This window comes from Plectropomus leopardus, chromosome 20 (genome assembly GCF_026936395.1).
Source record: "Plectropomus leopardus strain MGB_pleo_1.0 chromosome 20, ASM2693639v1, whole genome shotgun sequence".
Lineage (NCBI taxonomy): Eukaryota > Metazoa > Chordata > Actinopteri > Perciformes > Serranidae > Plectropomus > Plectropomus leopardus.
In genome coordinates, this window is record NC_142195.1 from 6,001,278 (window position 1) to 6,014,483 (window position 13,206).

Consider the following 13,206-nt stretch of genomic DNA (forward strand, 5'->3'; position numbering starts at 1 on the left):
ATCAGAATCTGAGGAATCCTGCCTAAAACTCAGAAATACTGTTGCAAAGTGAATTAAGAAGAGACAAACCAACTCTCTACAGCAAAACTGTGGACAATGCAACTATTTTGTGGAGGTTTCCATCTCTATTCTGCTAAACCTTGAGTCTAGCAGGCCTTGAGGGCTGATGACCAAACCATGCCGCCCAAAGCTTCCCTTGACAACACTGAGGAATATGTCACCACGTGTCAATTACGTGAATTTTTGGACCAGCAGAAAAACTTCTACAGAACCTTGTTGAACAACAGGAAGAAGGCTTCAAAACCTGCAAATTGAAGTGGATTCTTCACACAGGAGGAGCAATGATCTGTCAAAGCGAGCCTGTGATCTCAAGGTGAGTCTAGAAATAACTCACAAAGGATTTGATGATTTTAAAAACTTGGTCTAAGGACTCCAGTAAAACCAGGACAAATCCAGACTTTATCTGCAAAAGTGGGATCTCAATTTAAGATGAGACCGACTATTTGAAGTGCCAGTCAAGACGCCGTAATACTGTTGGAGATCGCATTTAGGAGTTTGAGAAAGAGTAGGTGTCACAATCTAAAGAAAAAGTGAGAAAACTCTGAAGAAAAACTGCAGCTGGATCATTTGAAAATTGTCAGAAGGAGAAAACTACTTTCAGCAATGAGGGCAGCTCGAGACAGAGGTGATGTTGTACATTTGAGATACAACAAGCTTAATGTCCATCCACCTTCCCGAAACCTACCGCAAGAAAGGAAGGCCAGCACGCAGACTTTATTCATCAATGATAATGTAAAGTGTGCAAACATTGGAGTGTTAAAGGCATCCTGAGATGATGAAGAGAACATGCAGTGACTGATGTACTTCATCATTTAGATCGCACTTAATTGCACTTATTTAATCAATATAGCAACTTTTCCACCTTCCCTCCAAAAATGTGCAAAAAACAGATGCGTGAAAAAGCACTTGTAATTAAAAAGACTCCACCACCATATCTCTCCTGTAAAACTTGGAGTTATCTTTACTTGGAGAGAGATATCATGTTCATGTCTGAGATTGCGATCATTATCATCATCTTTTAACTCTTGACAAGAGGGGAAATAAGTGTATTTCTGACAATGTGGAACTATTCCTTTAAAACAGAGGGAATTCCTGGTTGATAATGGTCGGGCCGCCTGTGTCTGGTATCGATTGAGAGAGTCTGAACGTCAGAATCAGCGCCGTGAAACAGTCGGAGCAGAGGGAGCATTTAGTCTTTGTTGTCCACCATCACGGTCGTGTTTGTCCAACGGCCCACAGGAGCCATCGAGTTGAGTTATTCTACAATCCAGAGAGCAAGCCCCACATCAGTAACATTTATGGACAATTTAGAATTGATGTGCCCATTTGATCTCCCTCTTCACCGTGAGGAAAACCATCTGAACAAACATGGATGGTGTAAGTTTATTGCATTAATATGGATTCTTCTCCTCTGTTTCTCCCGCGCGCTCAAAAACCCAGACGACCTCTTTAGAATAACTCAAAGCCCTGAACATGTCAGACCCGCATCCAAAGGCATCTGTCACATTTTCCACCCAGCAAGCAGAGCTCTGTCAACGCTTTCCCTCTGGCAATAAAAACACGAACACAATTCACGGCTAACAAAACTGACAGGGAATATATCATTTCAGAAGGACTTGGACAAACTGCTTCTATGTGGCTGACCCTGGCAGATCACCAGCTTTACAACTAGTCTGTCAATCAATCAGTCATATAAAACATGCGCAGGTGTGTTTTTAATTGACCATTTTTGTAAGTTTCTGCCTTCATTTGATGGTGACAGCGGGCATTAAAACAGCTTGTCTTTATTTGATATGATGGCTTCAGATCGCTTTTCTTCCTGTCCTTTTCCCCCCAGTTTTGATGGTTTGCCCCGCCCCGATTAGTTTCACCTGTACCTCACTAGTCCTGCAGTCAACTCACCTATTCTCACTCCTCTCACAGACTCCAGTATTGTTTGTCAGTTGGTCTTCATTTTTAGTTTTTAAGGATCTGTTAACTGCCTACTATCACGTGCCTGATTTTGAGACTGTAAGTAGTTCTTAAATGAGCATTTAAATAAGTCCTGCTGCTTCTCATCTGTTGTCTGCATTTTGAACTTATCCTGCTACCTGCTTTCCAAAGCCTGACACCTTAAAAAAAAACGCATCTTAATCTTTAAGAACTGCAAGTACTGAAGTACTGCATCAAAAATAAGACTGATTCTTTATTTCTGAACCCATGTTCACTGACCTATTGTTTTGTTGATAAACCAGAAGGTAGCACATTACAGTTTCAGTGTCTTGTCTTTCAGTGTCTTTTGGAGACAGAAATAAACTGACCTTTGCAATGAAATGTTTACACTCCAAGCGTCATCTCCATAGGGATGCTGTCATTTCAATAGAGGGTCTTCCTGTCCGCTTTTTTATTGTCCCTTAACACAACCTGAATGTTATTTTAAAATACACTCAGCTGATAAACTCAGTGATTAAATCATGCGTTCTGGTTGGTTGGTGTCAGAGTGTCGACATATATATGCTTTCACCCCTCTGCTTCTTTTGCACATTCAAAAATCAGGTGATACAGGGTCCAGCAAAGATAATGAACTGCAAACAGACAGAAACAGAAATACTACTGTTGTGATTTCAATGTACATTTTTCCTAACTGTTTAGTGAAAATGAGGCCGCTGATGGCATCATAAATAGCGCAAAACTTGAGACACAATCTGGCTTCTCTCAATGATTTACAAAAGATATTGCACTTATGATGTAGCAGTGCAAAGCAAAGCACATAAAGGTTTGCAGCTGAGTGCAATTTGCCCTTTTTTTGCAATTATCCACATGGCAAAGTATAAATGCACCAAGAACACAGCTGGCAGAACAACGGCAGAGAGAAAAATAAAATAACTGAATTTTTTAGTCTGAGAACTGGCTTCTGCTGCAACATATTGTCACCTGTTGCCACTCTGCAGTGGACTGCCAGGTCTACATATTACATTCTCGGTATCCTTCTGCATCTGCTCTTTATGTTCTGGGAAGCCAATACTGATGATTGATGTCAACAAATGCATAATGGTGGGATTATGCTGCACGTGGTTATAAAAACATATGGCAACTAACACTGGGACATCAATAAAAGCACAAGCTGACACAGATGGTTAGGACTAGGGGAGGAATGCACATGGTAAGATGTAGAAAAAAAAACACATTCAGACAGGAAGCAAACACCAGACTCCCCCCTGAAAGTCAGAGATTGTTTGACCCATCCACTGCCCCTCCTAACCACGCATTTGATAACTTCAGAATGACAGTAGGTTGGTGAACTAGAGGTTATGTCAAGTCATTTTATTTATGAAGCCCAATTTCACAAATTATAATTTGCCTCAAATGGCTTTACAGCATACGACATCCCTTTGTCCTTGGTCCCTCACAGCAGATAAGAAAAAACATACCCCCAAAAAAACCTGTAACGGGGGAGAAAATGTTAGAAACCTCAGGAAAAACAATTGAGAAGGGATCCCTTTTTCAGGATGGACATATGTGCAACAGATTTAATATTTCCAGAACAAAGTGCAGGGGTATTCCTCACAACTTCATGATCACTGGAAAATCTGGAGGTGAGACTAATTTCACTGTAACTCCATGAACATTAACTGCTGAACTTTGCAAATTAGACCGCTTTTTAATGAGGCTCATTTGTATATTTTGCACTAAATGAATTCATATTACCTAACCTAAATGCATGCAAATAGCACAGGAGCACCAAGACACTGCTTGCTTGGTAGTACAGTTATGGTTGCATGTTATGGTTCTTTTTGTCTTATTTGTTCAGGTTTAGCAGCCGCATAAGCAGTCCTTTTGTGAATCTGCCCATCAGAGTACCGTCCACTGGTAGACTCCAGTATCAGCCTTGGGGAGAGGGAGTGGACCCTTCCGTGCCATGTTCACAGAGGCATGTCACAGGCTATTTGTCATGGTAAGCATGTGTGTGTGAGTGTGTGTTTGGGGGAGGGGATCACTGAGAAATGGTCACATCTTAATTCCTATGGTGATCCTTTGGCCCGTCTTTATTGGCCCAGGCAAATCTGTCAGTGCGATTGTATTATGTCTCCACAAATATGACAGAGAAGCAAGTTCACTTTAATCTAAGCATTACAGACTACGTACAGAATATAGAGGAAACATCATCTTTATGGGAAGATTATCATCTTGGCTGTTTTCTGCAATATGCATGTGCTTAATTTGACATCCTCTATTATTAGATATTTGATTCTGAATGATTATATTAGGTAGATAGATAGCAAATAAAGAATGTGGATACAGGAAGATGTTGTCCAAGTTCCAGATCCCTCCTAATTAGGTAGGACCAGAAATAAGGACACCTTTCACACAGTCGGACATGAGACAAGAACACTTTTTACACAGCAGGAAAAGAAAGAAGGAAACATGTTACACAGAGGGAAAGAAGACAAGGATACCTTTCATGCAGAGGGAGAAGAGACAAGGACACTGTTCACACGGAAGAGAGACAAGGAAACAGTACAAATAGAGAAGAGACAGGGACACCGTTCACACAGAAGGAGATGAGATAAGGACAAAATTCACACAAATGCAAAAGAGACAATAACACCACATACACAGAGGAAAAACGAGATAAGGAAAACATTTTATGTGGATGGAGAAAGACAAAGACACCATTCACACAGATGTAGATGAGACAAGGTCACTGTTCACACAGAAAGAGAAGTGATAAGGACACCAGTCACACAGAGTTAAAAGAGATGAGGACAACATTCAAGCACAAGGAAAGAGACATGGAAACTGTTCACACAGAAGAAGAAGAGACAAGGACACCATTTACCCAGCTGGAAAAAAAATAAGGACATCATTCATGCAGAAGGACAAGAGTAAAGGACACCGCTAAAATAGATGGAGAAGAGACAAGGACTTTGTTTACACAGAAGAAGAAGTTATGGACACCATTTAGATGCAGAAGAGTCAAGAACACCATATACACAGAGGCAAGGACATGTTCACACAGACAGAGAGAGTCGGACACCGTTCACACAGATGGAGAAGAGAAAAGAGCATCAGTCACACAGAGTGAAAAGAGACAAGGACAACATTCAAGCGGAAGGAGAGAGACAGGGACACTGTTTACACAGAAAAAGAAGACAAGAGGACACCATTCACACAGAGGGAGAATAGATAAGGACACTATTCACACAGAAAAGGAAGAGACAACAACAATAGTCACATGTATGGAGAGAGACAGGAACACCATTCACACAGAAGGGATAATGGACAAGGACACCTTTCACACAGAGGAAGAAGAGACATGGACACAATTCACACAGAGGGAGAGAAAGACAAGAGGTGAGACTGGGTCTCTTCTCCTTTTGCCTAAAGACTTCAGACTCCACCAGGTGAAAAAAGGGGTGCATCTGGGTCAGCTTTGGTGATTTGATGCATGAAAGAAATGGGGCTGGATGTAGGAGGCGTTAGTGTTCTCCAAATCTGTTAGCATCTTATCCTTTACAGAATGACATCTATAAAGTGTCATCATTATTTAATGTTGAACAATAGTCCTCTGACCTCATGTACTGGATACGCTGCTGCTTTGTGACTATTTCTGATTTTTTTTTTTTTAAAGAGTGTAGATGTTGGACACATGTGCTTTTAAAGGATGGTGGCAGAGCTCAAGTGAAATGAAGCATAAGCCCAGGGGATCAATACACCCCAGTGTGAGTCAACAGGAGACACACACACAGAACTCTCCTTCCTTCCAGAGAGGAAATGTTCAGTCCATAAATATTTGGAGTTTGCTAATTGAAAGAATCTGCGTAGCCTCAATTCTGGGGGGTTCTTTAAACATTGCGCTCATATGGATTCTTTGTATAGTTATCTGTCCCTTTGTTCATTAGTGCCAAGTGAAATGAGCTGCGGCTATGGTAAACAGAGAGACACACACATTCAAGGACACAGATACACACAGGTTAGGTTTGATCAGCCACTGGCATCGTGTGTTTGATCGTCTGAAGAGCTTTTGTTTTGCTTTGCTATAAGCAGCGCATGATCCTGCTTTCCGATTGGCATGCTTGTTACACGCAATACAGTTCAAATGTACTTTTGTGTAGGCAAATGCAAGCTGTCCGCTGGGACAAGAGCAGACTGCTTTGAGATTCAACTGAAAAACATGTTTGCATGTCACTGTGTTTGCATTCGGAATTAAAAATTCATGGACATAGGTGTTTTTTTTACTGTGGTGCGCACACATGTCTAGCTGATTTTCAGGCTAGAAGACACAAGCTGAGTACTACTAAATGAGACTCTAGTGAAGGAATATATAAATTAGGAAGCCTTATATAAATCCAACTTTGTCACACAACCATGAAAAGGGACTTGAACTAATAAGAGAGTAAGGCTTGCCATATGCTGAGAGATCAGGCAGCTTTAGCAGACACCCTCTTCAGCGGTACGCCTGCGTGTGACGTGTGGGTTTCACTTTATGTGCAGCTCATTTAGCCTCTGACTGTAACACGTATAGCGTGATGTGTTTTTAAGCCCCTCCACTTAACATGCTAGACTGATTGTTCGACTCTTGCAGCATGAGCTGTCGCTGATAAGTTATGCATAACAGCGCAGATGGGAGACGTGTCTGTGTGAAATGACATGTGACAAGGTGGATTCCAGATCACGTTCTATGCGTGCAGGAATCTCCCTTTCTTCTTATTTTTCTGCCTCTCAGATGGACTTTAAACACACCAAATCTTCTCCCATGGTCTTAATACCTCACGTTATGCTCTCTTGGGTATGGTGACATGTCTCATACCTGACTAAAATATGAACCATAGGGGTTCATTGTAAACCATCATTGGAGTGCATGCTTATACAACCATCAGTTCCATAAAAGTTGTAATGCTGTGTAAAATGTGAGTAAAAGCACAGCGCAATGATTTGCAAATCTGTTTTGACCTATATTTAATTGATTACAGTAACGAGAGACAACACATTTAGTGATCAAACTAATAAACTTGACTATTTTTTTGTAAATGTAAATACTTTTGAATTTGATGCCTACAAAGTTGGGACAGGGACAACAAAATACTGGGGATGTTGTCAAAAAATACCTGGAACATTCCACAGGTAAAGAGATTAATTGGTAAATTCAAGTATCATGTATGGTATGATACAATATACTTTATTGTCTCCGTAGGGAAATTTGTCTTGAACTTGGACTTTGATTAAAATATCATGATGTGGGGTATCCTGAAAAAAGACTCACAAGCAAGAATGGCCACTCTTTGAAAAACTGTGTGGGCAAACATTTCAAGCACAGCTGCAAATAATTTGGGGATTTCAACATCTACAATTCATGATGTTGTCAAAAAAGTCGGAGAATTCAGAGAAATCTCTGCACAGAAGGGCAAAGCCTGAATACCAACATTGAAAATGCAAAGTGTAATCCAAATATCAACATCTTCCAGAAATGTCACTGACTTCTCTCTCATCTAAGATGGACTGACACAAAGTGGAAAACTGTGCTGTGGTCTGAGGTCTCCACATTTTAAATGTTTTTGGGAAATCATGGAAGTTGTGTCCTCTGGGCGAAAGAGGAAAACGACCATCCAGATTTTTACCAACATAAAGTCAAAAGCCAGCATCTATGATGATATGGAGGTGTGTTAATGTCTATGGCATCATGGGTAACTTGCACATCTGTGAAGGCACCATGAATGCTGAAAGGTACATACAGGTTTTGGAGCGACATATGCTGCCATCCAGATGACATCTTTTTCAGGGACGTCCCTGCTTCAGAGTAGAAGAGCACAGGTATATGACTGGCCTTACTGCAGTCCAGACCTGTCTGTGACTGAAAATGTGTGGCACAGTACAAAGAGCAAAAATAAAACCCAACCTGCTGGACAACTGAAGTCATATATCAAGCAAGAATGTGAAAGAACTTCACTTTCAAAACATCAAAGAAATATTGTCCTCAGCTCCAAAAATACTTGTGTGTGATGTCACACAGTGTTACACATGTCCCAACTTCTTTAAAATGTGTTGTAGGCATTAACTTTAAAATGAGTGTATAGTTACAAAAAAACAATAACATTTATCAGTTTTAACATTACATACCTAGTCTTTGTATTGTTTTCAATTAAATAAAGGTCAAAAAGGATCTGCAAATAGTTACATTCTGTTTTAATTTGCTTTTTACACAGCATCCCAACTTTTGGGGAATCAGGGTTGTATTTCATTTTGTAAGAGTATGTTTATGACATCAGAATTGTTCAACAATTTCCAGACTTTTCTGCCACGATCTGCCCTAATTCACCAACCCAGCCCTACTTGCACATGCAGCCATTAATCAAAAGTAATCTTGTTGTCCACATGAGTTCATTTGCACACATGCTGCAAAAAAGAAGTCGCCATTTGAACATGGTGACCGATACAAGTACACTATATTCTTCCGGCAAACAGAATTCAAGTGCAGTTTAATTTATAACTTCTCCTCTTGGCTGCTGAGTGTCTGCTGAGTTACTCAGTGTTTATTTAGTTTGACTTCACTGTGAGAGGCTGTGTGGTTCAGCATCTAGAGGACTCATGGACCAAGGTTTGTGGATTAACATGGCTTCACAAAGGCCTGTGATGGAGGCTAACAGAGTTAGAAATCCTACAGCAGCTCGCAGTGGGCCACCAAATGACCCTACTCTGGTAGTTACACCTGCTCCACGCCCTCGTCAGTCACACAGTCTGCTGGATGGTGAGAAGACTGCAGCAGTCTTGCTGTTCTCAGGACTGTTCCTAGCCCTTCTGGGTGTCACTTTCACCACTATGGGCTGGCATCAATACCAAGCTGACTTCGACTTTGAGTGGACCCAACTGCTGGGTCCCATCCTGATCTCTGTTGGAGGCACTTTTATGCTTACAAGTGTCTGTAAGTTTGGGATCGCCTCCTGCTGGCCCTGCAGACAGTGGGATGAAGAAGCACTTGTCATGCCTGTGATGGAGCAAAACTCAACGCAACATTCTTTTACACTGAGTGGCATAAATCAGCCAATCATGTTACACGATGCCACAACAATGCTGTGTATTCCACCTCAGTATAACTTTACAACCCAGGAGGCACACCAAGCTGTTGGGTTACAGCCTGGGGGGTCTGTGAATGGCGTCCTTGCAGCCTGTCCTCCATATGACGCTGTGTGCTGTGTGGACAATGCAGCTTTTACAGCAGAAGAACACAGCTCAGCTCACCAAACAGACACAGACTGCAGAAGAAGCAGGTAGGGAACAGTGCTTATGTGACAGACAGTGCTCCACCTTTCGAAAGGCACAATGTTTTATCCCTGCTGAGGTTCCATATTACTCAAACATGCTGTGGTGATGGATATGTGGTTTAACAGGACTGGTACGTGCAACTTTTTTTTCTCCAAAAAACAAACAAAAACACATGCCATCAAAAAGCAAGCGATCCCAGTGGAGAGTTTTGCTTTTTAGAAAAAAAAAACATCGTTTGGCTCTAGGTTCATATGGAAAGTGAACACTGGGCTCCTGGGTGAAAATCTTTTGACTGGACCCATCCAAACCCCACCCCACCCGCCCTACTGGGACTTTCCAACTTCTTATACGATGTCGTTACCGGCAGCATTTCAACTTGATGCCGTACAGCAGCTTATCATACAGCCATGATAGGTTACATGTGGCTGTGTTATCAATGACGCTGCCCGTCTGTGTATCATGCGGCCACACCACTTTTGTCCAGCAACGTTATAAAATGAGGGTATCATGCTGCCATAAAAGGTGGCTTTTGATGTCTGTATCTTACACCAAAACCCTGACTAAGTGGCAGTATTTGACGACTTTGGAATGAGAATGGGCTGAGTTGAGTTAAAATTTCAATTGAGAATTTTCAACAGCAGCCTTTGACAAAATTACCTGATTTTTCAAAAAATAACCAATATATATTTGACCCAACTTGAGTAACACCATGGTTGGGGTAAAAAATTAAACAGAAAATTTTTAATTGTGTAGATTTTCCCTTTTTTTGTGTTTCTATTTACTGTTTTTTCCCCTTCCTATGTTTCTGGGCTCCCTTTGCTCATTTACCCAGCCACACACCTGTCCTGCATCAGCCTTGTTAGTCCTTCCCTGCTCCTCAGTTTCTCCCAGCCTGTTCATCACCTCATTCCCCTCACCTGAGCTTCTCTGCCATTTTTATCCACCTGCACTTCGTTCCCTCATCAGTCTAGTTTGTATTTAAGTCTTGGTTTTCAGGTCAGTCTGTTTGATCCTTGATTTGCTTGTGACAACTTCAATTTGCTGTTTCCCTGCTTGTAACAAAGCGCTATCTTTTTGGGGTCCTTATTAGACTGAACACATCAGATTATTAGTCATATCAAATGAAAGATAAGAAAACAAAGCATTTCAGTATGCAGTTTCTTCACTTTCCATATCCATGCAGTTTTCAACCAGCTGATATATTTCAGCAGTATAACCTCATTCCTGTAATTCAGTTATGGCTTTTGGTTTTGGTGTGCCACTCCAAGATTTTCAGTTGCCCCATCTGACCACCCCTCTGAAAAATTTCTGGAGGTGCCACTGGTATTACCTACCATCGATGGCAGCTGAAACACTCCCGGTTTGGAGAAGCAGGCAGGAGTTAGAAAGCTATACAATATACTGCTGTGGGTGGAAAACATATTTTAGCCACCTAAAAAATGTATACCTACACACCTCTCTCTTTCAGCCCATTCAGTCTCCCTCTGCAAAACGTCATCTCTGTAATCTGGTTAATTAGCTGTTTGAAAGCTGAGAAAATTGACTTGATTTCCTTCAAAAACACGGAAAGAAGGCAGTGAAAAACTTAACAAGAAATGACCCAAAAATCCACAAGAAAATGATAGAAAAAATAAATAAATATATAAATAAAGGAAAGAAAAGTAACAGCAAAAAACAGAGAATGAATGACCTGAAAGGGTGTGAAGAAGTGTTAAAATAAAGCAAAAATAATAAACATACATGATCATGTGTTTTCTGGAATCTAATTTTAAATATATAATATAAAATTAATTTTACTGATATTTTCATTTGATACTTTTCTATTTTTTAAGCTAAGTTTTAGGTCACTTTCTTCACCTTTTAGTATTTATTTTGCATTTCACACCAAGTCTCTGATTGCCTTTTTTTTTTTTAAAAAAAAAGATCCCATCTCAAAAGGTTTAAATACTTGTGAAAGGTGTCTGAATGCAATGCATGCAACAAAAATGATGTCCATGTAATGCTAAAATAGATTTTTCTGCTGCCCCCCCATCCACAGCAGTACATTACTTAACGTCCATGTCAATACTCCTGCCTGCTTCTCCAAACTGGGGGTGTGGCCACCACCATGTACTGAGATTAATACACTTACTATGTATAAGTAACTCATATGAACCCCATCTTAAAAAAACTAAACTGTCCCTGTAAGTCAGATTTGAGTGTGTTAAACATTCACAGCTTCTCATTAAAACAAAACATGCCAGAGTTCTTTTCTTATTAACCACGAGCTCACTTTCCTCTTGGCCCAAAGTGTTTTTGGCCGTCAATACTCAGCCAATTATGGTGGAATGAATCTCTTTATGACCGTCAACACACTGATATTGATTCACATAAATGACTATGGTTTACAATGTGTCACATACGTTCTGGTCAGTTTGAAAAAGTAACAAAATCAAACTGTTTAGTTAAGAGGGGGAAAATGTTGAGAAGAGATAATCAGTGCAACACTCTCTTTGGCTGTCCATAAAATAAAATAAGCCTCGTGTGAATGAAATGAGGACAATTAAAACCAAAATAGTTTCTCATGAGCTGTGTTGATATTCAGAGCAATGTTTCTGGCTCAAGCTGCGGCCTGCACTGTGTCGAATCAACGTCATATCAAACACATTTTACACAGTTTATGTGCTTTGCAAAGGAAAAACTAATTGTGGCGTATATTTTTTTTTTTTTCAGTTCATCATATTTTCCCACCTGTTCCTAAACCAAGCGCTGAGGGGAAACATAACACTGCGTATTGTCATAAAACAAAGTCTCTTGCCACTAATTGCAGGATCCCATTTATTTGAAATCCAAATCAAATATCCTTGGACAGACGCTCCGCTGAACACAAAGCTGCGTTCCATTACTGGAAAGTTACAAGTTTTCACTTTCTTTTATTGTTTTTAGACGATTACTCCCAGCAGGTTTCCAGGAAAAGTAATTCACTTTAATAAAAGCAGACAGCAGGAATAATACAGTTAACCTAGGCTAACTCTAAACTGCTGCCCTGATCATATGAACACATGCTCCGCTCACCAGCTCTCACTTATGTTGTCACAACTTCTGACCTGTTTCACTGTGTTTCCACGGGTTAATGCCAAATAGAGGCATGATCAAGGGAGAAATTGCTCAACCTCAGTGTTTTCTTTTAAAGGGCAATCTGCTTCCTAACGTTAACCAATGGGGCCTGTAAACATTTGAATATCAGCCAGCTCTTGTCTCTCTCAGATATGTTGTTTGATTCCTTGTAGGACTGAGAAGACAGAAGAAGAAAGAGGACATGCTGACGCCGCCTCTTCACCTCCACCTGCATACGAAGACATCTACCCTTCTTTTAACAAACACGATGTGACATAAACGCCTCCTGAATCTTGTTAGGAATTTTCATGTCTCCTTTGCAAGTGATTTGATAAAATGTCCCGCAGAACAAAACGTCCCCTGTGTTTCATTCCACAGCAACACAACTTCTCTCTGTTTCCTCTCACAGCTGTTATCATGAACAGTTACCATCATAATTATGGATGAAGTCATAAAATCCACTAAGATGAGGCTCCCTGGAAGAAAAAAAAAACTCATTAAAATGGAGATTTATGGACAGCTCCATCTGAGGGCTTCAAGGTTCTGGAAACTTAGAGATACTGCATTTATATTCAGCAAAATAAAACACATATTTATCCAGAGCTTGTTGTCTCTCAATAGCTGCAGAAACCGCTGTACATGCCTGATAAATGTTGGCAGAGAGAGTGTGGACACACACCATTGACTGACACAATATGGGAACAATTTGCAAGAGATAACTAAAAAAAAAAGATTTTGTTTTTATGCTGCAAGAAAATTAACATCAAAATATGGTGTGTGTGTGTGTGTGTGTGTAGAGGTCAGGTATAA

At 40.5% G+C, this 13,206-nt stretch overlaps 1 protein-coding gene across 3 annotated transcripts; it reads left to right on the plus strand.

Moving 5' to 3' along the window:
- Nucleotides 1-71: 71 nt before the first annotated feature.
- On the plus strand, nt 72-12,998 carry tmem174 (transmembrane protein 174). Of its 3 annotated transcripts, none has more exons than XM_088071414.1 (3): nt 72-373; nt 3,851-3,994; nt 12,570-12,998. In XM_088071414.1, the coding sequence occupies exons 1-3, from the start codon at nt 342-344 to the stop codon at nt 12,673-12,675; spliced, it is 282 nt and encodes a 93-aa protein (XP_087927540.1). In that variant the 5' UTR covers nt 72-341; the 3' UTR covers nt 12,676-12,998. The 3 variants fall into 3 exon arrangements, 2 of the variants coding, with proteins under 2 accessions (XP_087927540.1, XP_042365836.2); XR_015775253.1 differs by lacking the exon at nt 72-373 and adding an exon at nt 1,940-2,070; XM_042509902.2 differs by lacking the exons at nt 72-373; nt 3,851-3,994 and adding an exon at nt 8,564-9,305.
- Nucleotides 12,999-13,206: the final 208 nt, after the last annotated feature.